Source organism: Protomyctophum bolini (assembly GCF_963924005.1).
Source record: "Protomyctophum bolini genome assembly, chromosome: 19".
NCBI classification, from domain to species: domain Eukaryota; kingdom Metazoa; phylum Chordata; class Actinopteri; order Myctophiformes; family Myctophidae; genus Protomyctophum; species Protomyctophum bolini.
The window spans coordinates 18,948,666-18,971,710 of NC_137880.1; the positions used below are offsets into that span (position 1 = coordinate 18,948,666).

The following is a 23,045-nucleotide window of genomic DNA, read 5'->3' on the forward strand; positions in this document are numbered from 1 at the left end:
AGACAGCTACTCATAGACAGGCAGACAGACAGACAGCTACTCATGGAGAATTGGACAGGCAGGCAGTCAGACAGCTACTCATAGACAGGCAGACAGACAGCTACTCATGGAGAATTGGACAGGCAGGCAGACAGCTACTCATGGACAATTGGACAGGCAGGAAGGCAGACAGCTACTCATAGACAGACAGACAGCTACTCATGGACAATTGGACAGGCAGGAAGGCAGACAGCTACTCATAGACAGGCAGACAGACAGCTACTCATGGACAATTAGGCAGGCAGGCAGACAGCTACTCATAGACAGGCAGACAGACAGCTACTCATGGACAATTAGGCAGGCAGGCAGACAGCTACTCAGACAGGCAGACAGACAGCTACTCATGGACAATTGGACAGACAGGCAGGCAGGCAGACAGACAGCTACTCATAGACAGGCAGGCAGACAGCTACTCATAGACAGGCAGACAGTAAGACAGCTACTCATTGACAGACAGACAAATAACTACTCATGGACAGACAGACAGGCAGGCAAAGAGCTACTCATGTTATGTTATTATAACAGCTACTCATGTTATGTGCAATAATTTGTGCAGTTATGGAAACAGCTCTTTGTGTTTATGCAAGAAAATGTAACACATTTATTTATTTACATATTGTGTGCATGCACATTGTACTTTGATACATTTTGCGAAAATAAAGCAATTGAAAGAGAGAAGTTATCAAGTATCATTAATGTCGTAATTTTATCTACTGGCCCCTGGCCCCTTGCCATTTTTGTAATGTGGCCCACAGGTAAATCTATTTGAGTATCCCTGGCCTAGTATATCTTAAATCTCTCTCTCTCTCACACTCACACACACACACACACACACACACACACACACACACACACTCTCTCAAAGGCAGTTTGACCTAAATGTCGGCTCATTGTTGACTCCCTCTGTTGTGCCTTAGTTTGGATGTATACAGACATTACATTTGGCAAGAAAAGTAAGATGGCTGGAAAGATTCAGGAAATAAGGGCAACTGAAGTTCAACATTTTATTATTAATTATGCTAAAAATCTAATACATTTAAAATCCAACTGAAGATGTTCAAAGTGCTCATGTTCAAAACAAATATAAAAAAAAACCCACTAAAAGGTCCTTGCAGACTGTCTGCATTCTCCAGTGTTTCCCCAGCTCCCATGCCAGTGCACATGGATGGAATAGTCATTGAGTTGTCCAGGTGTATATTGTAAAACCAGACCATATATTTGTCCCCTGTGCATCATCTAATGACTTGTTGACATGCTTAGAGCAAAATAAAAAGTATTCCCAGGTACAAATGCTCACAGCTCTGCATCTTCTGGGCTTCACTTAAGTACATGTTTATTCCTGCAGTTGAGCAATGAATAGTACCGCATTAGGCTTAAGTGACATCTCAAATATTGACTGAACTCTACGTTAAACTCCATTTGTCGTCTCAGCATGTGCCTGCAGTCAGGGAATATAATCAGAAAAATGGCCAAACCTGGAATAAAATCCTTACCAAGAAATGTCTTCATAAATGTGTTTGTAAAGGTTAACACAATCTAAATTCAACTTAACCGAAGAACTGCCACACCCACTTTCCCCCACAAACCAATTCTTTGACTGAAAATATATTGCTGGGTGCATGTAAATTAAAAGGTGACTATTAGTTTAACTCCATTTCTCATACTGTGAAATACTGCTCTACAATATAAATTGCCAAGGTCACCTCGCGGGTGCTACATTTGTGAAGAAACATTTTGGTAATTTATTCCAGGTTTTTTGTAATATAATCTGACTAAAAAGGAATCTGATAGAGTTTGATGAGAGTTTTAGAGACCTTACATCTCAAAGTGCCGAAAGATACTGTCAACATAACCCAGTACCCTCTGCCAGTCAGGACCTCCAGCTTTCAGCATCTCCTCCACAGTCTGTAAAAATAACATTAAAAGATTCATATTTTAAGCACTAGTATGATATCTATAAAAGCCATTTACGACTGATAAAGATTTTTAAATCTTGTGAAATGTCATAGAAAACTCATCGCAGACATCACTGATCTGATGAAACAAAACGGACAAGACAAACTCACCTTGACATCGAAAAACATACCATTGAAATTCTGGAACTTTCTTAACCCATTGTTATGCAAATGATGACTCAGTCAGGACAACTGTCTTCTCAATGACAGAAGAATCACGTCACAGGCTGAAAATAACTTAAGCTACTCTCCAACTGTGGCCAGAATTCCACCCCAACTGAACTTGCATTTATAACTTCCAAAATATCTACTCTTTCCTTTTGTCTTTCACTACACCTGTACTTTGCTAGGCTTTATCAAAGTTACACACCTAATAATCCCTTTCACCATTGTGGTATTGTCATTAGTTGTTACTGTAGGACAGTGTAGGTGCATGGCAATCATAATTATGTTCCTGCCGGTACAACTTGATTTGAATATTTGTATTTCATGTGAATAATGCTATTTATGACCTACCAACATAGCTGTGATTCCCATGCACTCTCCAGTCTGAAAAGCCAAACCCAGGTTTCCCACCTGACAAAAGAAAACAGGTTAGTCCAGTGTCTTACTGTACTTAGGTGACAGAGCTTCTAATATGCCAAATGGCAAAACAGATTTACAATCTGCTTTTAAGTTATATATTAAGTCTTATTTGATCTGATCTGAACAATATTTGTACCTTGTCTGCCGGGCTGAGACTGTCGTATGGAATATGAGATGGCAAATAGGTGTGATACACAGCACAGAAGGCCAGGCCATCCTCCCAGCTGCTGCTGAAGTTGGTGATATCAATGTTCTGTCACAAAAACACATTTGAAATATAATTTATAAAGAAATACCACTAGAATGCATTACATTTCGGTTACAAGGTATGACTTAATTTGTCACCAGGATAGCTTTCATATGTCCCCGTCTGTCTGTCAATTAGTAATTTATAATGTACACAGCAGGCCAAGGGCATAAATTGTAATTTGACAAATTCTAAAATTCAGAATTTGGTTCTAAGGCTATGGACCACAATATTTTTGAATGATTGCAACCTTGGTCAGATTATCGTTCAGGAAAATCACACTCGTTTTTTGGTGTGCACAGTGCACACTATATAATTTTATTAAAGAGCAGAGAAAATGTTTCTGAATGGGCAGTATGACAGCCCTTGGTTACTGCAGTCAGAAACCTTTTCCATGCTCTTTAGATACCTCAAACATTTCTTTATTTTCCTGAACCGATTATTTTACAATGTTCGCAATCGTTCACAAATATAGTTTAATCATAAGCTTGTCCAGTCGGCTCTCATTGACTTTAGTCAATTCCATTGAACGTTTCCCTCCAGTTTGCGACCAATCTGCCAGCAGGAATGGGCTATATGCATCCAACCCTTCCGCGTTCACCGTGGGCTGCCACTGCACTTCAGCCGACTCATTGATAGTGGATGTACAAAGTGTTTCTGATATTTTAGAACCATGTATTTTGTTTGGCCTACATTATGATTTAAAAACTGCTTTCCTTCACATGCCAACTAACTGCGCTTGCACCTTGCACGTTTTACACCAGAGTGTGCGTTTGTGTGTGAGTGAGAGAAAGAGAGAGGTAGCTCTAAAGAGAGAGTGAGAGAGCAGTGTAACAACTGGAAGAGCTGCCGTTTTAACCCATTCTGGGCAGGAACCCCTTTTGGTGTTGTAACCCTTCTGTTCTGGACAGGAACCCCTCTTGTGGTTCTGTACAGTATGTACAGTATGCAAAAAGTATTTTTTTATATGCTGCTATATAAATATTTGAAGTTTTTCCAGAAAACTAAGATCAGTATTTAGAAGGCGTTTGTATCTCAACGTCGCCACACAAATAATACAAACCACGACATCAAATAATGAAATGAAACTGTGTGGTTTAAAGAACTTTTGTTTCCTACAAAACCACGAGCGCATGTCCACTATCAATGAGTCGGCCCGGAAGTACAGCAGCGGCCCAAACTGAACGCGGAAGGGTTGGAGGCATTGCTGCACCAAGAAGGTGACCATGGATGTCCTTTCCTTCTTTACATGTCCTTTGTGGAAAACCTGTGTAGACCGTATATCTACAAAACAAAAAACACTAATCATGTTTGATTATGTTTTACAATTCGTCTGAGAGACAAAGAGATGCAGTTTAACATTTCTGCGCCAGACAGTGCATTATTGGGGCATGCCTTCTGGTGGAGATTTGTGCTCTACTATACCTTTCTATTTTAATTTGCGTTTCAGGGTTAAACAACTCTATGAATATATGGGTAATACAATTAGCATTGCCTCCTTCATGGTGAGATTCTCCTGTGCTAACCTTGTAACCCTGAGTGCGAGTTTGACACCAACGCAGTAGAGAGTTTCTCCTGGAGCCACCGTGACGCCGCAGCAGAACACTGAACCCGTCCTGAGGCCTGGGGAGGAGTGGAGAAAAGTCTTTGAGTCCCTCTCACACAGATAATTTAGGTTACAGGCTCACACCATCGGAAGCCTCCAAAATTCACAGAGAGCAATTTCAATAAGCTATATTTGAATTTAAGAACATGGCTTGACATTTTTCTAAATCCTGGTCAGACCCTCGATGACAACATATACTGTACACTATAAGACAACACCAAGCAGACTCCTGCTGTGTCCTCTAATTTTTTAACAAGTTGCTTAAGTGGCAGGTAGGAAAATATCTTAACTTTAACATAACTTACTTGTTGAAGTCAAAGTTCGGGTCCTGTTCCTGCTTTTCTGTTAGACAAAAACAGCAGTAAGAAACAAACAATTGAGCTTGATGCAATACGATTAAGTCACCAAAAACAGTGATGTGTAGTGGCAAAGTAAGAGCTCACTAGAATTAAAGCTGGCAAAGCTCTCCTGTCTTTGGAAAATGTGGTCACTTCTCCCTTTGTTCGGCTCTTCTTTCTGGAATGGTTGAAAAAGTAGACAAAGCCAAACTTATACGTCGCTCGTCGCTCACCAAAAACTTGGTTATTTGGCCTGAAAATGTTCACATCATATGTTAATGATGAATATGTTAAAAATGTTCATATGTTAATCATGGTTTTACCTTGCATAATGGCAATGTTGAACTTAGGGAGGTACCATTTTGACTGAAGAAGCCAGAAGGAAGTGAAAGTCGTGACATGCTCCTTAAAGGACAGAGAACAAACTAGTTGGATGGTTTTCAAGTCTTTCTTGTGGTCGCTGAAAATAGAGATTCTCCAGGTGGGGGCACCCTACCTATAAAATACACATTATTCTTCAGTATAGAGATTTAACTTGGCAGCAATTCAATCAGTTTTTTTTTTTTTTAAATCACACCTGTGTGAACTGAGTGGTGCAACATTGGAGCACATTAATCAATTGCTTAAGGAAACACAGTCTGTGCGTAAACATGGAGGGCTGTCACTGTGTGCGGGGATCCAAGTTTTGGAGCCTTTCTTCATATTGTTTAAATATAAATACTGCAAAATTAAACACATGCACGATCTACACATGCATGATCTATAAACTGTATAGCTAACATGGCATATGCATAGTAGCATACTCATTTTATATGATGATCTAAAAGAGGATCTAATTAACACCCCAATCACCCAGGACGAAGTTCACCGTCCTATTAGGCCAGCGCCCTTTTTCCATAGACAAAGTTTATTGATATGAAAACCGATCGCATCGCTCCACAGCCTAGGAGCGCAATCCTCGACGTTGCGCAACAGTGGGACGTCATCGAAAATGACGCCCCCCCGCTGTCAAGTCGCGTTATATTTAATCATGCCTCCCGTAAGTCCCGTTGTCGATCGCCGTTAGTGTTTTGGCTACATTTAGCTGCTCCAGCCACATCCGGTATAACTTCCGGTCCGTTGGTAAAAGTGCTCCATTGCTATAAATCGCTTGGGCGCTATGATTTAATGGATTATATAACCCCGGGCAATCAGAGTGTTAATGATCATTTTGTGCTCCCGTCTTACGCATACGCACACACACACACACACACACACACACACACACACACACACACACACAAACACGTCCTAACTATTATTTGAAGCATAATTTTAACACCATAGATTTAACTGTGTAGTTGATGAATTGAACACATTGATAAAGTTCTCTGCTGCGTTTCCAATTTCTGCGGATGACAGCGCAGTGTGAAGGCAAATGCAGCAAATTAAATATGCAAGAATCCCAACTTCTCCGCCCATTCACATTGAGTCTACTGAAGTATTAGGTGTGAATGCGACTTTATTTTATTATGAGCGAGATGACGAGACAGTGGTGGAGGGCTGACACTAATTAACTAAACAACAACACTGTACAGATCAAACTACTGAGGAAATCGTGCCTAGGACACGAAACACACGTATTACGCATGTTGGAGAACGAACGCACTTGGAGATGCACAGACTCACCGGGATCTTTCAGACAGCATCACTATCTTCCTGCGGTCTCTCAGACTGCCGCCATTCTCCGTCTTTCTCTCCAGGACAGCCAGACTGCGCAGGTATGTCTCTGCGACACCTTTGCCCGTTAGCTGCATCTTATCGGTTTGATTTGCACCATTAGCATCCTGTCCACCATCTTTACTGTGCGCTTCCTGAGCGCTTTCCTTTTCTTTGATCTCATTGTGCTTTTCGTTACTTTTGGCCTCTCCCCCTGTGTGAGCAACGATGGTTTCATCCTCAGAATCTTCCTCTTTAGGCACACCCCGGCTCCCCCCTCCCCGCTTGTCCTCCATCGTTTGGCCCTCATTGCTCGAGTCTTTTCTCTCAGCATCTTTATCAGAGCCTGTTGTGCCTGTCTTCATGTGTGCAGCCCTCAAGGCCTCGAGTTTGCCCCGCTCCAGGGCCAGTTGGTGGCAGGCGTCCCTGTGCTGGGATCTGAGGCCATCTAGCTCTCTGTCTGTGTCCTGCTGTGTGCCGAGTGTCTGGGCCAGCTGGTCCTCCAGGGCCCTGTGTCTGCGTTGGAACTCCGCCAGGGCCTGCTCGGCCTCTATGCGCATCCGGTCGGCCACAGCCACTGCCACCTGCAGGTCACACTGGAACTGGTGCCACTCCTCCCTCTCCGCCTGGGTGTGGAGTTCAGAATACAGGGAAGCTCAGCGGTTAAAATCCCAACAGGCAATTGAACTAGCAGGTTGTTCAATTTGGAGTGAGACATTTTCTTAACCACCCATCTATAAGCTCACAACCCGCTGACATGCGAAACATTGTGAAAGGTTATGAGCTTGTAGTTGGGCTACTTTGTTTTTGTGTTTTAAACACACAAATTGTGGCCAAAATAGGAACGCCAGGTTTACATAATGTACTTATTTTTATCGAACATAATTCGTATTTAATTCAGTCTGGCTAGAAGCAGTGATAAAACATATCCTCATCAACAATACAAATTAATGACCAGGGCTATATCAAAAGCAGTGGCATGGAATCTTCTCACCCCCAGCAAATGTGAACGGGACTTTCATATTATTATACGATTTATATTGTTTATAAAGAATGAGTTGTACTAAACAGTAGTGGGTAACAGCTGTTTCAACATTCAGCTCACAAAGAGTATACCATGACAATCAATAATGTGCTACAGCCTTCTGTAAACATATCCAGCAAATAGGGACTTTGCATCGGCCAAAAAGCAAAAACACTAACCTTCATTCATAGCCTCAGACAACCGCAGCATAGTATGATAGTACCCGAAGTTATCAAAAGTACTGTAGTGACTAGTAATAGTCCACAAATGAAAAAGAACAAGCCATATCCTGTGTGATATTAAGTATTAACCCGATTACTTCAAGGTATATTTCACTTTAATATCTTTACAGGGCTATTACATATTTAAAACATAAAAATGCCACTCAACGCCTTTGAGTGGCGTTGAGTGGAATTGTTTTAAATAGCTTATTGTTTCAAATATGTATCGGTAATACATTTCTTGCGGTGTGCTCAGAGATAATAATAAAGTAGATTAGTAGAATGTGTCAGTAACGGTTCCTATGGAGCGACCGATAGTTCCAAAGTTGAACCCTGCTTAATGGGTGTTTATGAAACATGTGGAATACATGTGATTGTGTCGTGCCAAGATCAAGAAGGTCTCGGTCTGGCCATATGTTTGCCTGTAGGCTGGACACACATATACACTTAACACATCTTGATAAGATATTTTTATCCTTTAGCCCAAATGTACGTGCTGTTTGCATGAAGTATTCAATCAAATGTTATTTTAACTCTTTGTTTTTTATACTGTACATAGTTTTCTCACTGAAAACTATGTAGCCCTACCCTCAAGTTCAAATAGAGTCCTTGCATAACAGGTTGAACTGTGCACAGGTTTTCACACTGTATATAAAATGCAGTCAGGTGTCGGTTGTGTGTGTGTGTGTGCTCGCGCGCACACGCACGCACACACACACACACACACACACACACACACACTTCGCACTACTCGAGTCTCAAAACGGACCCAATCCAACTTCTAAGGACTCTCCTGTATGAGAAATAGCCCACCATTAGCCAAAATTTGCACTTATCTGTTTGCCGTAATATATTATTATAATATTCATTGCATTAATTATATTATGACGTCCATTGACGGGTTGCTGTGTGTGTCCACATGAGCCAGCCCCATGGAATGCTTCATAGTTCGGACCACTTGGGGGTCCGCAGACCACCTCCCTAATAGTTTTGTGCCCATCCCAACTTCCCAAGCTCATCCGTTAACAACTCCCTCCATCAGCCTCAGATTGAGTAGCCTACCCCCTACCCACACACACTGTACATCATTTGGTGTTCATGTATTCAAACGGGTAAGGACTAGTAATAGAAAATTCGGCAAACTTATTGCAACATGTGTCAATGAAATATATAGGGTTCAAGGCGTTACATGGTTTGTTTATCATCTTATTCAAGAACATAAGTGCTACTGTAGAACACTTATTACTAGCCTTTAATCATTTTGATTTGAGAGATATTCACATTTCACACATTCGGGTGAGTGTGGTAAATAAAACGTAGTTCTCACCTTCAGTTTGTCCTTCAAGCAGCGCACCTCCTCTCCCAGCTCATCTCTCTCAATGAGCAGCTCATCCCTCTCAACAAGAAAGCGCCTGAGCAACTCTGGACAGAGACAAGACAAACATTTTTGCGTTCAAGACTGGGGACGAAAGGAATACATCAAATTGCCGTAGTCTGATTATAATTGACCGATATAACATTTGTCTCAATAAGCACTTTCATGAGTACATGCACACAGACACGTGCTATATCAACGTTAAACAGGCAAAAGAATCCACACCACGTCAACTGACACCACGTCAAACCAAATGACCAGTATAAGCACAGAGTGGCTTTCGTAGGGGTGTAACGATACAGTGACTGCCAATATATACCAATATCGTATCAGACCATATGCTGTTAAAATGTATCGTTACATCCCTACGGTTTTGGCATGGACACTGTGCAACCTTACTGGGTTTCCATTTCAGTGGCCCCATTTGTTACATTTCTACGTTGTACTGCCATGTACACCACAACAATTCAGAGTGTTCATATTATCACAGAGTATAAAAAACAAGAGTTAAAATAACACTTGATTGAATACTTTATTAGACAGAAATGCAAACAGCACGCACATTTGGGCTAAAAGGATAACACAAAAAGGTCCTCTTGAGCACTTATTTCCATGTGTGGTCCTATGTACTTCTCCTACCTACTGCTCCTGTGGCTGCATCCTGACCAGGGCTGAGGCCTAGCGAGGCTCGATAGTGCTCCATTAGACTGAGCAGCACCAGGGTCGTCTCCTCCCCAGGCATCTCTGCTCCTGTCTGAGGACCCAGCCCACTGTCCTTCTCCTGCCAGTGCTGCTCAGAAGGGGAGCCCCTGCTCCCATTCCCAGCTGCCTTTCCATGCCTCAACACTGCACCATTCCCGGTCTTCTCTTGGCTGATGACTGCCCACTCTGTAGAAGCAGACAGCTTCTGAGTCCAATCGGTGGAGGGTAAGATAGTGGAGGGGGTGGTGCCACCTGCAGTGCCTTTCTGCTCCACTTTTTTATTGAAAGCAGAGGAGGAAAAGGCCATGGCAGCTAGCTGTGCCTCCGAGGGTGTGGTGGGAGGCGTTCTGAAGAAATCAGAGGGGGATCCTGAATAAGAGATAAAAAAACCAAGACAAAGGCGTATGTATGAGAAAGGGATGCTGATTCAGCTTTAGCTTCCAAAAATGGATGGCAACACTTGGGTGCGGTAATGCAAGGCCTTCCCTGCCTTGTTATAATGCAGAGCGAAGCAGACAGTGTCCTCTACTTTATCTATTATTATGTCAGGCTGATTGATGCAGCACAGAGCCTCTCCTGCCCACTTCTTGGCGAGCATACACGCACACACACTGATCCCCCATGTGGCCAGATTCACAGAGCTTACACTACTTCACGGACTACAATAAAGCAGCCCTCATCATCGCAATGGTCACACCTCCATGGCAGCCTGGTTTTACATCAGCTGTTATTAGCAGTTCTAAAATGGGAGATCCAAAACTTCTGCTGGTGGTGTGCTATTTTTATCCTGTATTGATTATTCACGTTTTTTCCTCCAAGCCCTTGTGTTGGGCCAGAGGATTATGCACACCGACATTTCACACGCAGTGCCATGCAGTCTTCTCTACCTGTGGAAGTGTGCACACACAGCTATCCTTTCCTCATCCTGAATGCACTTCCTGCATACTAAATGCTGCCATTTGTGTACAACAAAGTATATAGGGCTAAGTGGATAAACAGATATACATGGGAATAGGTGAGTGATAACATGTTGTCACGCAGGTTACCAGTTACCACTTAGTTCAATGAACAATGCAGACTTGCATATCATGTTTCCATTATGTGGCTTTATGAGGGTTAATTGCCATTGATTTCTGGAATCTATCATTAGCATTGTATGATTTTTTTTTTTTTTCTCAGGGCAGCAAATTGTGCCAGTCTGAGATGGGCACTGCTACATAGAAAATGTGTGAGAACTTAAAATTCCTCTACAATGATTATGGTTGATCATGTTGCTAAATGTGAAGAGTTGTTGCTATGGTTACATTGCCACGTCACTGTAAAAACAGTTCAATGTACAGGAACAAACAGTTCAGTTCTATCGCAGTGGACAAAGCATACATGTGGAAGCCAGGAATAACAGTGACAACAGTTAGTCTAAACCTAATAGCCTATTCTGTCATGGAAAGACAATCTCAGCATTCAAGCAGGACTAGCTTGATTTAGCTAGCTACACTTTTTCTATGTGATATACTCATCAGCCAGCCATCTAAGCATAGCAATAGTAACATTTTTAATCTCTTTATAGATGATCCACATGTCCCATTAGGCTGCTGTTTCGAGCATCTTCTATATGCTGTGGTGTGTTGATGCAAAGTCATCAAAGCAAGAACGACAACAGACTGAACAAACTCATCAAGAAGGATGTGTGTGTCAGTGTATCCAAGCTGGTCTCACTGGAGATCTGCTGGCGATAATGTCTCCCATCCTGCACTCATACACAGCATGACAGTCAAACTAATATAAGCAGCTAGCAGTGGTTCTCAACTTATTAAGTGTTTTTTAATTTCAAGGACATAACCCTTACGAGTTCATTTGATCTTGCTGTTCCCACCATTTCAAGGAACACTGCAGGTCTCTGGAATCTTCACTTTGAGAACCTTGTTGATGTGCAAAGAAGTGATAATACAGGAGGCAATTCCTACTGGGTGCTACAATTCATCTGCCTTTGCCAGACCTGCTGACATTGATCTGCTTGCTTGTGGACTACTTTTTATTTTATTTTTTATCAATTACATTTTTATTTCAGAGATTAATAAAGTCAACTATTTGATCTATTTCGTGGTGTGATACCTGCAGAGTTATGGCTGTCCTTGCTTGTGTTGTTGCCCATGGTCTAGGCAGTGCAGGGGAGGGAGTCTGGTCTTAAATCCCAGCGCCCTGCAGTCTGCCCTCTGCCTTCTCAGGCTCACTGCAGTGTGGATGGAGAGCACTGAAACATTTTGAAAATAAACAATAGTCAATGTTTTTTAACAGTGGTGCTGTTGTCATTCTTAAATAGTCTGTGTAGGCTGATTAGGTTTGGACATGATGGTGCTGCCTTGGTGAGTCAGCCAAAACCCATTTTTGGTGGTCACCTCACCACCGAAAATCCAGACTATGAATGAGCTTTAACTGGATAACACTCAAGTAAATCAAAGGCCCTCTGGCAAGTCAACTGTACGTATAGTGTGTGTGTGTGTGTGTGTGTGTGTGTGTGTGTGTGTGTGTGTGTGTGTGTGTGTGTGTGTGTGTGATATAAAATAATAGTCTTACACTAAAAAACATCATTACACAATATACATATTACAGTTTCCTGTAGCCCAACTATTGTTAGGATGGCAGTGATACTGTCTGGCAAATGTTTCGGGCACAATTGATCACTTTGCTTTGCTGACAGTTTTCCCAGGCTGGCGAGATCACCACCATTGTTTTTGTCTTAGTATAAGTAAGTATAGCTTGAATAATAAAAACCTGAATATGCTGCACTATAATCCAAGCACGGTGGGCAAACTTTTCAGTCAATATTACAGTGTAATCTTCAAGCCATGTTTGCATGATATGATATGCAAATTATGCACATTGCCCACCTCTGTAATCTAAATGAATCAATGCAATGCAGAATGCACACCTCAGGTCCTCAGCAGCTATTCTCTCCACCCTGCCTGCATTTAAATTAATCACCAATTCAATCTAGAAATCATTGTAAGGTCCAATGTTGCATAATTGGCATGACGATGATGCTGCATTTCTAAGAAAAAGGACTGCATATAAAAATAAAACGATGATTTTAGGAAACTTGCAAGATTACATGTCTAAATAGCAACCGATTTTGGGGGGAATGATGCCAGATATGTGCGACGTGCGCTCGCATGAATAGTCACTTGACCAAAAGTCAAGAATAATATGTGCCCTGTGTGGCTATAGCTATATCACACTGCACTGTCATGTGTCATCATGGTCATCATTGACTCTATATAGCCTACATACCGGTACGTATAGTATACCCGGGACACAAGTAACGTAAAAGGCATCCTACCTGGCTGGCGGTGAGCTTTCCAGAATTAAAACTAATGATAATGAATAAGATAAAGGTCATCTACTGTCTGACGCTCACTCGAGGGGCTATAGCTGTCCCCCTGCAGCACACCGTGCGCCAGTCGCCATGCACGTACCTGGCTCCTCGCCACCTGCTCGTCCTGTCACAAGTTTCACTCACAGCTGGTGGAAGGCAGCAAATTTGTCGTCAGTCATTTCAGTCAGAGCAGTTTAGTGTTCACTAGGTTAGGTTGTCAACACTGACTGGCACTGCGGTATATGGGGAGGATCGTAGCCGCAGCTGAGGTCCGTTCTGTTCTCAATCACAACTCTTCTCGTATCTTTTAACTCAATCCAATGCGACAAAATTGAAGAAAACCATCTGTTCGTGCAACCAGGAAGGTCCGTTCGATAATTGCAGCGTTTTTTTCTTGTATGTAATATGATTATTGTCGGAAGGATGCTGTAATGCGTGGGGGGAAAAACATAAGGCTACCGTAATTATCTTTGAATGCAGCAGGTGTGGTTGCGTTCAAGCGGCACGACTGTCGAATCGTTCACGTCATATGTGTCTTACTGTTTTCTGGGTCAGTGTGACTCAGTGCACTGGCGTTTTTGTCATTTTTGGCAAACATATGACATTCTGTTTGATACATATTATTAGAAGACATCTCTTCAATCTGGTTCTTTCACAAAATCTGAAAATAAAATATTGACTGGTATAAACTTTAAGTCCTTATAGCTATAGGGTGGCCTCTAGTGTTCATTTACTAGACAACCACCTAATAAACTACCATAGCTTAATTAGTGGCCATGGTCTCCACCTGATAACAATTCGAAAATCAATCCTGTCTGTCATTTCATTCTAAAAGTGAAGGAAAAAAACAAAGACTGGCAAATGGCAATAGAGCGTATGCGCATGCTTTAAGTGAATAACACATCGAGTGGCAAAGCAACATGCAAAGTGAGTTTAACATTGTTTAATGTCGTTTAATGCAATCGAATAGGACTTTTCTGTGTGGATGTATGGGCTGTCATGGCCAGGAAGTAGTTTTTTGCCACTCAGTAGTCATTCCTGCATAACTTCCTGATTTGGTGATGATGTCACGTGCATACCCTCTATACTATAGGCTATAAGTTAGTGTTAGCTCTGGTCCATAGCCTTTACTGCTCTTGCACCGAATAAATGGGATGAGAAATTGTAAGCTTTCAAATGCAGACTCATTTGACTGAAATGTTCTCATTAAGCCACCTTCCACAGACCCACATATATTACCCAGAAGGGATATTTGGATGGGAACACACTCGACTTGCAAGGCATGTGTGAGTCAAAGTTTTTTTTCTTTTTGTCTCAGTGAGACAAGGCCCATTTCAGTTGAAATTATTGATGCATAGCAAATGTAGCCCATGCCACCAACTAAAGGACCCAGCCACTCGGTATACAATACATGCATACTTATTGGTGGGTAACACCGGCATACTGTACATACCCAGCCGCAGTACTTGCGTGCTCTGCTTGCTCAAGTAACAGCAAATGTATTCACAGGACCTATTCGTACAAAAAACTGCTTAATGTGAGAGTACAATAAGTGTAGTTGACTGTACGCATATGGTATCTTGGGAACAGGAACAAACAGAGATTGTGTGAGACGGAGACAGTGTTTGTTTGTTTCAGTTTCTGGTCAACAGAAACAGATGGTTCTCAGACATTGTCACGTCTCAGTAGTTTATACTTTATGCATAATCATCTCATCAGCAGAGATACAACCCATGGTCTCCTCAGTCCTCACCTCTCTTCCCACTCACTCACATTACCATGAATGCTAAAGCACACGCTCCCTAGCACATCTGTGCAGTTTTTCTACAGTAATGTTTTATCCTGGAAATTGGTGCTGCTGACCACCATTCCCACTGATTTATAATTATAATATCAGCTTGCGTAGTCACACCTCGAACCTGGTACAATAGAGAGTATGTGCGTGACATCATCATCAAACCCGGAAGTCATGCAGGAATGCCTACCGAGTGGCAAAAAACTACTTTCTGGCCTTGATAGCCCATATATCCAAACAGAAAAGTCCTATCTGATTGCATTAAACAACATTAAACAATGTTAAACTCACTTTACATGTTGCTTTGCCACTCGCTTTGCCACTCAATGTGCCATTCACTTTAAACATGCGCATACCCTCTATAGCAGAGCAGCAGCTGGTATGCTTTTCCAGGGCACTTAAAAACGGCAACCTGTTTATGTAGGCCTACTGTGTATGATGTGTCACAGACAAGCATAGAAAATAACTAATTGCCACCCTAAATGCATTATATGCATTAGACACCATTTGTAGTAGCGCCTACTTATCAAATTAGTGCAACCAATATGTAATTTATTTTGCAAATATTAAACTAATTAATTTAAAATGGGCATTATCTGTGGGGCTAAGACCAGGAAATTAAGCCTATTGTGCAAATGGCCCACCACGGTTCATTTGGTTCCATTTGTAAATTCTTATTATTCCTTATAATTCAACAGGTTTGAAAACTAGTGGTTGAAATAATCGATGGATGCCCTCCATTTCCTACAGACGGGTATAATGACTAAGACTGCCCTGGAACAGGGCAATCTGTTAAAAGCATCATTTGCAATGATGTTTGATGTTTTATTTGAAAGTTTGGAATTGTCATTGGAAAGCCTACTGCATATGCATTAATATGTATGGTGTCGCGCTGCTATTCCACAGGCCTCCAGGCTCCAAATGCATGATAACCTCTTCCTTTTTGAAGGTCAATGGCTTGCACTTGCAGTGTTGCTTAGGTTGGGTGTCATTGAGGGGTAGTTGCAGAATTTTCAATAGTCTCAATAGAGTTTTTGAACTTTGAGATCACAGTGGCCACCGCCACCCCATGAGCGCCCTGCTTGTTGGACAGTCTGCATTGATCATGTCAGCACTCAGGAGAGACCCAATGAAGCAAACATGAAAATGAAATATAATAATAATAATAGCCTACTACTACAAAAATATGAAATAAATAACACTTGAGCATTTCTTCATTACTGTTGTTTCTTTGATATTTAAAAACATTAAACATTTTTATTTTCTGTTATGTCATATTAGGCTACTGTATGTGTATAGACTTTATAAAAATGGCGTCTTATATATAGGCTGCCTTATGTGAAGAGCTGTGCTATCAGTGGGTAGAAGACTGTGGAAACAGCCCGCCGAGGATGCAGTGCTCACAAATATGCACTAATAAGTCATCTCCAGATATGAAGTCTGCTGTTGTAGGACTTGCGTCGGACAAGATACAAAAGACTGTATGATGGAGAACTGCGAATGCTCTGCCGCAGAGATCTTAGACGAGCACAGAGCAGTGAAGATTTCAATTTTGGATGTCAGGGGGGTACATAAACACCTTCTATTTATTTACTGCCTGTTTAACCAGCGTTTGGCTCAGAAGTGACATTCTCAGAGGCGGAAGATGTCCGCGCTGAAAAAGGTAACGTTAGGTGGAGCATGGATTGCTATTGCACAATTTTCAAGTGCGTTTTTACTTATAATTACCGTTTTGAGGTAGCTTATTGTAGGCTACGTATTGCAAAAAATGCAAATAGTTGCATTGGTGGACTGACTGCTCTCAGAAACGGCTAGAAGTTTTTTCTTTTCTTTCTTGCATGACGACGCTGAATGAGTCATTGAACAATTTTCCAGTTACTGTAATCAATCGTTGATGGCCTTGAACGATCCAGCTGTGTGTGTAGGTGTGTGAGTGGGGAGCACCGGGTCCGTGCACGTCAGTAGCCTATCGCGTTAGTAGCCTACAGTTGGTGTGTGACTGTGTGTGTGTTCGAGCAGCTATCAATTGTACATTTGATTAAGCCTTATTAACTGCAGGTGGGCTTTATAAGTGTAAAAGAATGGGGACAGTAGTCCCTCTAGTCTAAGCCCACCCCCTCACACACCCCCTCACACACACACACACACACACACACACACACACACACACACACACACACACACACACACACACACACAGTGGAGGTGTGAATTTCATTCAGTTTGTCTCCATTGTGAAACTTCCCATTCAGCAAAACATGTGTGCCTGGAATCTGGACTCACTTTTATTGTACTAAATCCGTCATCTGTCTTTTTCATCTGTCACAGGTGTTGCCATGGCTACTACAGACTCATTGCTGTCTTTTCTTTGAGAAGGACTCAGGTAAGTGCTTCTTTTCTTTCATTTATTGATGTATTTTATAACACTCATCCGCTCAGCCGCAGAGAGAGAGAGAAAGATAAACTTTATACGGGATACATTATAGTGAGTTGGAGTGCTGCAATCTTGCAGTATATAGATATTTTCACACTTGACAACATAAGCAAATTTGTCCAAGTTTATTTCCTGTTGCAGTGTTTGTGAATATTAGTAGCTGACAGGAAATAAACTTGCACCCGAACTGTTCCCGAGAAACGCAATTCCACTGACAAGGTCTATTTCGTATTTATAAAAATAACAGTCTACACAGTGCACACTGTTATTTGTATATAGCAAAACCAAAGGATCTGCATCAGGATAAATCAGGAAATGGGAATGCAGGTAGGATATAACCACCAATTGGCAGAGAGAAGAATAGGTCAAGTGTTATCAATTGACCCAATAATATTCAAGAAATGGGATAAAACACACAATTTGTTATAGTGTTACAAGTCGAAATTAGCTACCGATCAATAGATGCAATAAACACAAAAATATACATGTAGAATCCCAAGATGCAAAGAAGAGTTATTCCATATTATATAAGGCTTGGTGTGTTGGTGTTTTGGTGTCTGTTCTGTTCCATTAAACAAAAGTAAGATGGGAGATGGACTTTATGACGTTTCTGCATATTCAGCCTATTACGTTTTGGTTGCTTGCTTGTTGCATTTTCATTCAGTTTCATCAAGCTTCATATAACCTCGATGCCATCACAGCTAGCGTTTTTTGACTTGATCATACATGACAAGTTACTGCATAGTTCCTCAGTGTCTTTTGAAGCACTGTGAATGGGTTGATTGTTGCGTCATCTAGCCACATATGGGGGATTATCAGCTTGTTAATCGGTCCTAAATGTAAGTTTAGTGGCTTTGTCAGCACAGTGTGTCCCATTGAAGAGAACACAGATGAGGGAATAGCTGTGCTTGTTTGATGTTCAGAAGTTGAAAAAACTTGAATTTGAAAGAAGAAAAAAAATCCTTATCAGTGCTTCCCAGGCCTGCACTTGATCACACCTGACTCATCAGTTTTTCAAGGTTGAGGAAGAATGTTGATGAATGACAGTAGACTGGCTACATGTATTCAGTACCTCCTGTGTGTTCCTCCATCATACTGTGGATTGTATCATGCTGTTTTCTTCTCCGCATACAAGAGCACAAGCTTGAACATTCCTCTCTGCATTTAGTTACTTCAAAGCAGTGTTAAAACATGACAGAGTACTATTATATGGCATATAGAAACCTATTACCAAAGTACTCAAGGTCAGTTTTCCACCACTAGGTGGGACTGTCTCCTTTAATAATGTCCATATGCTGTCAGTCTAATGTTGCACAAGGTACACTTTCATAACAATGATTTAAACAGGTGAACTTATGATTGTGAAAGATACATTATAATATATTACCAATAAGGCACTGTACTGCATTGTTACTATCATCATGTTTATAATGTCTGAGAGATTACAAATGTATACATATATTGTATACAGTATATCACCCTCTTCCCTAGGTCATTAAGCAAAACTATGCTGCTGTTGTTTCTCAGGCTCTGTGCAAGTATGCAATCTAGTAAAATCTAAAAGCATTTGATGTCAGATAACGCACTGAGGGATAGTCTGACAGACAGCTCTGTTGCCTGGCCATGGCTGATTGCTTTGTGTCACCTGCAGGTGCTTACACTACTGGACAACAACTTGCTAAATAATTGCGATATATGAATATATATTAATATGTTAATTCATATTATATTAAACTCCACAGTGTATGTAGCGAATAAGATGTAACTAATTATATTGGACAATATTATGTGAAATATTGTTTTGTTAGACCGCAGAGGACGAAGGGCAAGGATCGAGTGTGGTAGTAGTCCGGTAATAGTGGGGCATAGCGAGACCATCAGCTTGGACAAAGGAGCATCTCTGTTTTTGTGTACAGTGGTGACTGGACAGTTGATAAAAAGCGTGTGTCATACGTGTGAAAAACAACAATCTATTTTCATCTTTATAAAGTGCTTAGTTCTGCCAGGAAAGGGCACTCTAAGCCCTGGGGAACCTCAGTCAATGAAATAATTTATAATAGGGTTTAAGTGGTTTTCTTTTATTAAGTGTCAGTGTGGCATGATTTGGGATCGCACTGGAATGGTTGGCACACCACGCCCCCTGAGGTGCTGCTAGAGTGTAAACCGCTCCCAGACCGTCTCCAATTGGCTGGCTGTTTCCAGAATGTATAATAAATAACATGCATCCGTTAAAACGGCTTTATAAATAAGAATTTATAAAGGTCGTCATTCCTTTTTTATGCAAATTTAGAGTCTGTGTGTTTGTACCCAATTTCTTCTTAGATAGGCTGAGATGCTATGGAATTATGAAAATAAAATCCTGACAAATTTATTGCTTGGTGTTGTAGGGGGTTTGCGGCCTTCTGGAGGGGAGCCATTTGTCAAGAGAGGTCACCCCCTTCCTGCCTTACATTACACTAATTGGTATTTGGCTTGTTGAAAAGAGAGCTCAGCAGCATGAGTTTACCTCAAAGACATGGGAATTAGTTTTATTTCTGGTCTTGGCTTTGAATAAAGCTATTTCATATACTAGTATACTACAGTGTTATGTAACAGTAGGCATGGTCTGCCGTGAGACAATTCCAGGTCTGCCATGGGATTTTGTGACAAGACATGCCAACAATTTTTCAAATCGGCCTCATGGTGGCGCTATAGAGCGTCGCAGTCCCACCCCCTACCAGGGCCCAGGAAATGATAAATGTTAATTTTCCTCATAGACATTTCAAAAAGTATTTATTTAAAGACCTTTTAAGCCTCGTACAAAGCCAACTCTAGTTGTGAGAAATCATGACAACAAACACAATTCTTCGGACCGAACAAATAATTAGAAAGAAGAAGAAAACGGCAGGTTACACATTTTTTTCTTGTTTTTCTTCTTTCTAATTATTTGTTTGGTCCAAAATATTGTGTTTATTGTCATGATGTCACAACTCAAGTTGGCTTTGTACAACGCTTAAAAGGTCTTTACATAAATACTTTTTGAAATGTCTATGGGAAAAATGCATTGGGAATTATTTCCTGGGCCTGGCGTCGTCATGAAAGGGGGCGGGACTGCGACGCTCTATAACAGGCCGATTAACGTGTTGACCAAGACCATACTGTAACTCTTGAACCATAGATGCAATCAAATTCCTTGGATGCTTACGGAACCAAATAAGCCACGCCCAATTCCACTTGGCTTGCAGTTCTAGGTGAAAATGTGATTTTATTTGTATTTTTTATGTATTATTTATTTTCACAAAAAACAAGCTGACATGTAGCTGTGCGATACATTGTGAACTTGTAGGTCAGCTATTTTTCATTTTGTTTTCTATTAACCTATCAAAGTACTTTGTTTTGGTACTTTGGTGTTTAAACTTTTAGCATACTTTTAGCATACTTTCTCTAGTGTTAACTCTAAACAACTATCCTCTCTCTCTCTCTCTCAATTCAATGCAATTTAAATGAAGGTGAAGTTAAACTAAAATGCACCAAATCAGGTGAGTGTGTGTGAAGTTGAGTGCAAATGACGAGGCAATCACCTTGTGAGCTTAGCTAACTAGCTACAGTATTAAGCAACCACAAACTTTACAATTTTGAGACAAACATTTAATGAAATCTGTAATGTGAGCAGCAACCCGACAGACTATTCATGTTAACAGGTCACTCAAGCTCCTCTGGTTGTGGACATAATTCATTACAGCTCCCTAAACGGCTCCCTAAAGATAAATCCATAATGCCATATCCATAATTATTGTTGACACCCCTACATCCGTTTGTAGATGCAGATGCATCTACAAACGGATGTTGGGGTGTCAACAGTTAATCAAACTAATCGATTGTCAGACTACATTTCCCAAAAGGAAATGCAGTCTGATATGTTTGATAATATTTCAAATTAAGAATTTATTTGAACCGTTTTGTGTTCCATTCCTATCTTGGGAACGTTTGTCAAAAAATTTCAATAATATACCAAATTATGCAGCAAAAATAGGAGGTCTAGTTAACAATACATCTACTGATGCACAAACTTTGGGTCTTTTGGGTGTTTCCTCCAGGCAAGGCTGATCAGACCCGGCCTGTGTTCAAGTGGCATGCTATAGCCTTGTTGCAAGCGTGTAGATTAGCTATTTTCGCTATTTGTTGTACAAACAAGTATATTATAGGCCATCAGTGGTTAAGAAAATACCGCAACCCTGTTTTCTGCTGGGTAATAGCCTAATAGGTCTGCATGGACATGTTTGCCTGTGTGTGAGATGTTTGGACTTTTGATTAGGTTCTCATCATGAAAGTGAATTTCTGTGGCTCCAGGTTTTCAGAACGACCATTAGTCTTTAGTGGTTTTTTAATAATGGTTGTATTTGATTGGTTCAAATGATCACCTCAACAGCACAAGCTCACAACAACATGCATTGTGACGTGTTGTGAGCTTGTAGATTGGCTATTATATTATATTATATTATAGCTGATGTATATAGGGTTAAAGTGGTTAAACTCAATTTAGCTGGGGACCCCTGGAACCCACCCAAGGTCCCCAGACCCCACTTTGAGGGCCACTGCAAGTATAATTTAGCAGGCATCTTGTGCAAAGTAACTTATAGTACAAAATACAAGATCTGAAGAAGCAGTATCAGCCATACTGTAGGGTTAATGTGGTCAAGTAAATATAGGGCCTCTAGGCCACTAGGATCTGCTGTCCTAGTGGACTATCCGACGCACCTTTCCCTTTTCCTTTCCTAGGACTTTTTGTCGCCACCAAAACACATTTTTGGAACAAAATGCCTCAAATCATCCAATTGCCATCCAAGGCGTAAGAAGAAATGGTACACATTGGCATATTATAGCGCCACCAGAAGGCCACAACCTGACCTGCCTTGGTGGAGACCTGTGCCAGAGAGGCACTTTTTCTAGTTTCTTCTAAGTTAACACCATTCTAACAAACGATATTTGATCATTTGGTGTTTTGACAATGGATAGCGTTGTTTAACAACCAAAATCTCCCATAGGTTTGAGATCTGCTGACTGTGAAAGGCGTAGCATATGATTCACATAATTTTGAAATTCAAACTCAAACCATTCAGTCACCCCTTGTGCCCTGTCGATGGGGCATTGTCATCCTGGATAGAAAAGGTGATCACTCCGAATATCTATGAATTGATTTTCAGTGACCTGAGTCTAGGGGAGCAAGTGGATGCAAAAATGGATGCAGGAAAATCCATACTGTAGGTGTTGGTTACTGTGAGAGTGAGGTCTATCAGACACCAACTCATGATTCCTGGATCGCTCATCGCTACCCTCCACACTTTCCTATCTAACATCAGGTTCTTGAGCTCTGCAGTGTTAAGCTGTCACGCCGCAGTACAGTACATCTACGTAGGTGGTACGCTTCTTTCCCCTCCTGGCTTTAGCCATGGGTTAACTGGCTACCATAGAGTCAATTGAATTGCCTCAAGTTCTGGGTGCCTGACACAGTGCCCTATACCATGCACTACAGCCACTATAGGTGTACACTGTACACCACCCATGTACTTGCCCACTTGACTCATCTGATAAGTGACAGTATCACTTTTTCCACATCTCTGTAGACTCTGTTAGTCTACTATGTAGCCTACTATGGTTTGTAATGAGGAAACCC

General features: G+C 41.2%; 1 protein-coding gene across 3 annotated transcripts; it reads right to left on the reverse strand.

Moving 5' to 3' along the window:
• Positions 1-968: 968 nt before the first annotated feature.
• LOC308334737 (uncharacterized protein) lies at positions 969-13,634 on the reverse strand. Of its 3 annotated transcripts, none has more exons than XM_080791541.1 (12): positions 13,264-13,634; positions 11,903-12,041; positions 9,728-10,159; positions 9,041-9,135; positions 6,439-7,094; positions 5,094-5,175; positions 4,876-4,948; positions 4,738-4,774; positions 4,353-4,449; positions 2,716-2,832; positions 2,511-2,570; positions 969-1,944 (listed from the first exon to the last, which is right to left on the reverse strand). In XM_080791541.1, exons 2-12 carry the CDS (start codon positions 11,940-11,942, stop codon positions 1,855-1,857), a joined length of 1,779 nt encoding a protein of 592 aa, XP_080647667.1. In that variant the 5' UTR covers positions 11,943-12,041; positions 13,264-13,634; the 3' UTR covers positions 969-1,854. The 3 variants fall into 3 exon arrangements, with proteins under 3 accessions (XP_080647667.1, XP_080647666.1, XP_080647668.1); XM_080791540.1 differs by having other exon boundaries at positions 13,128-13,634; XM_080791542.1 differs by lacking the exon at positions 13,264-13,634 and adding an exon at positions 13,206-13,251.
• Between the last annotated feature and the right edge of the window lie 9,411 nt (positions 13,635-23,045).

Excerpts from the sequence above, each read along its gene's own strand:
- LOC308334737 (XM_080791541.1), bottom strand. The coding sequence starts at position 11,942 with ATGGGCAACAACACAAGCAAGGACAGCCATAACTCTGCAG. Across the intron at positions 7,095-9,040 it reads GCTTGAAGGACAAACTGAAG|GCGGAGAGGGAGGAGTGGCA; the intron begins GTGAGAACTACG and ends CTCCACACCCAG. Across the intron at positions 4,450-4,737 it reads CCGAACTTTGACTTCAACAA|GCCTCAGGACGGGTTCAGTG; the intron begins GTAAGTTATGTT and ends ACTCCTCCCCAG.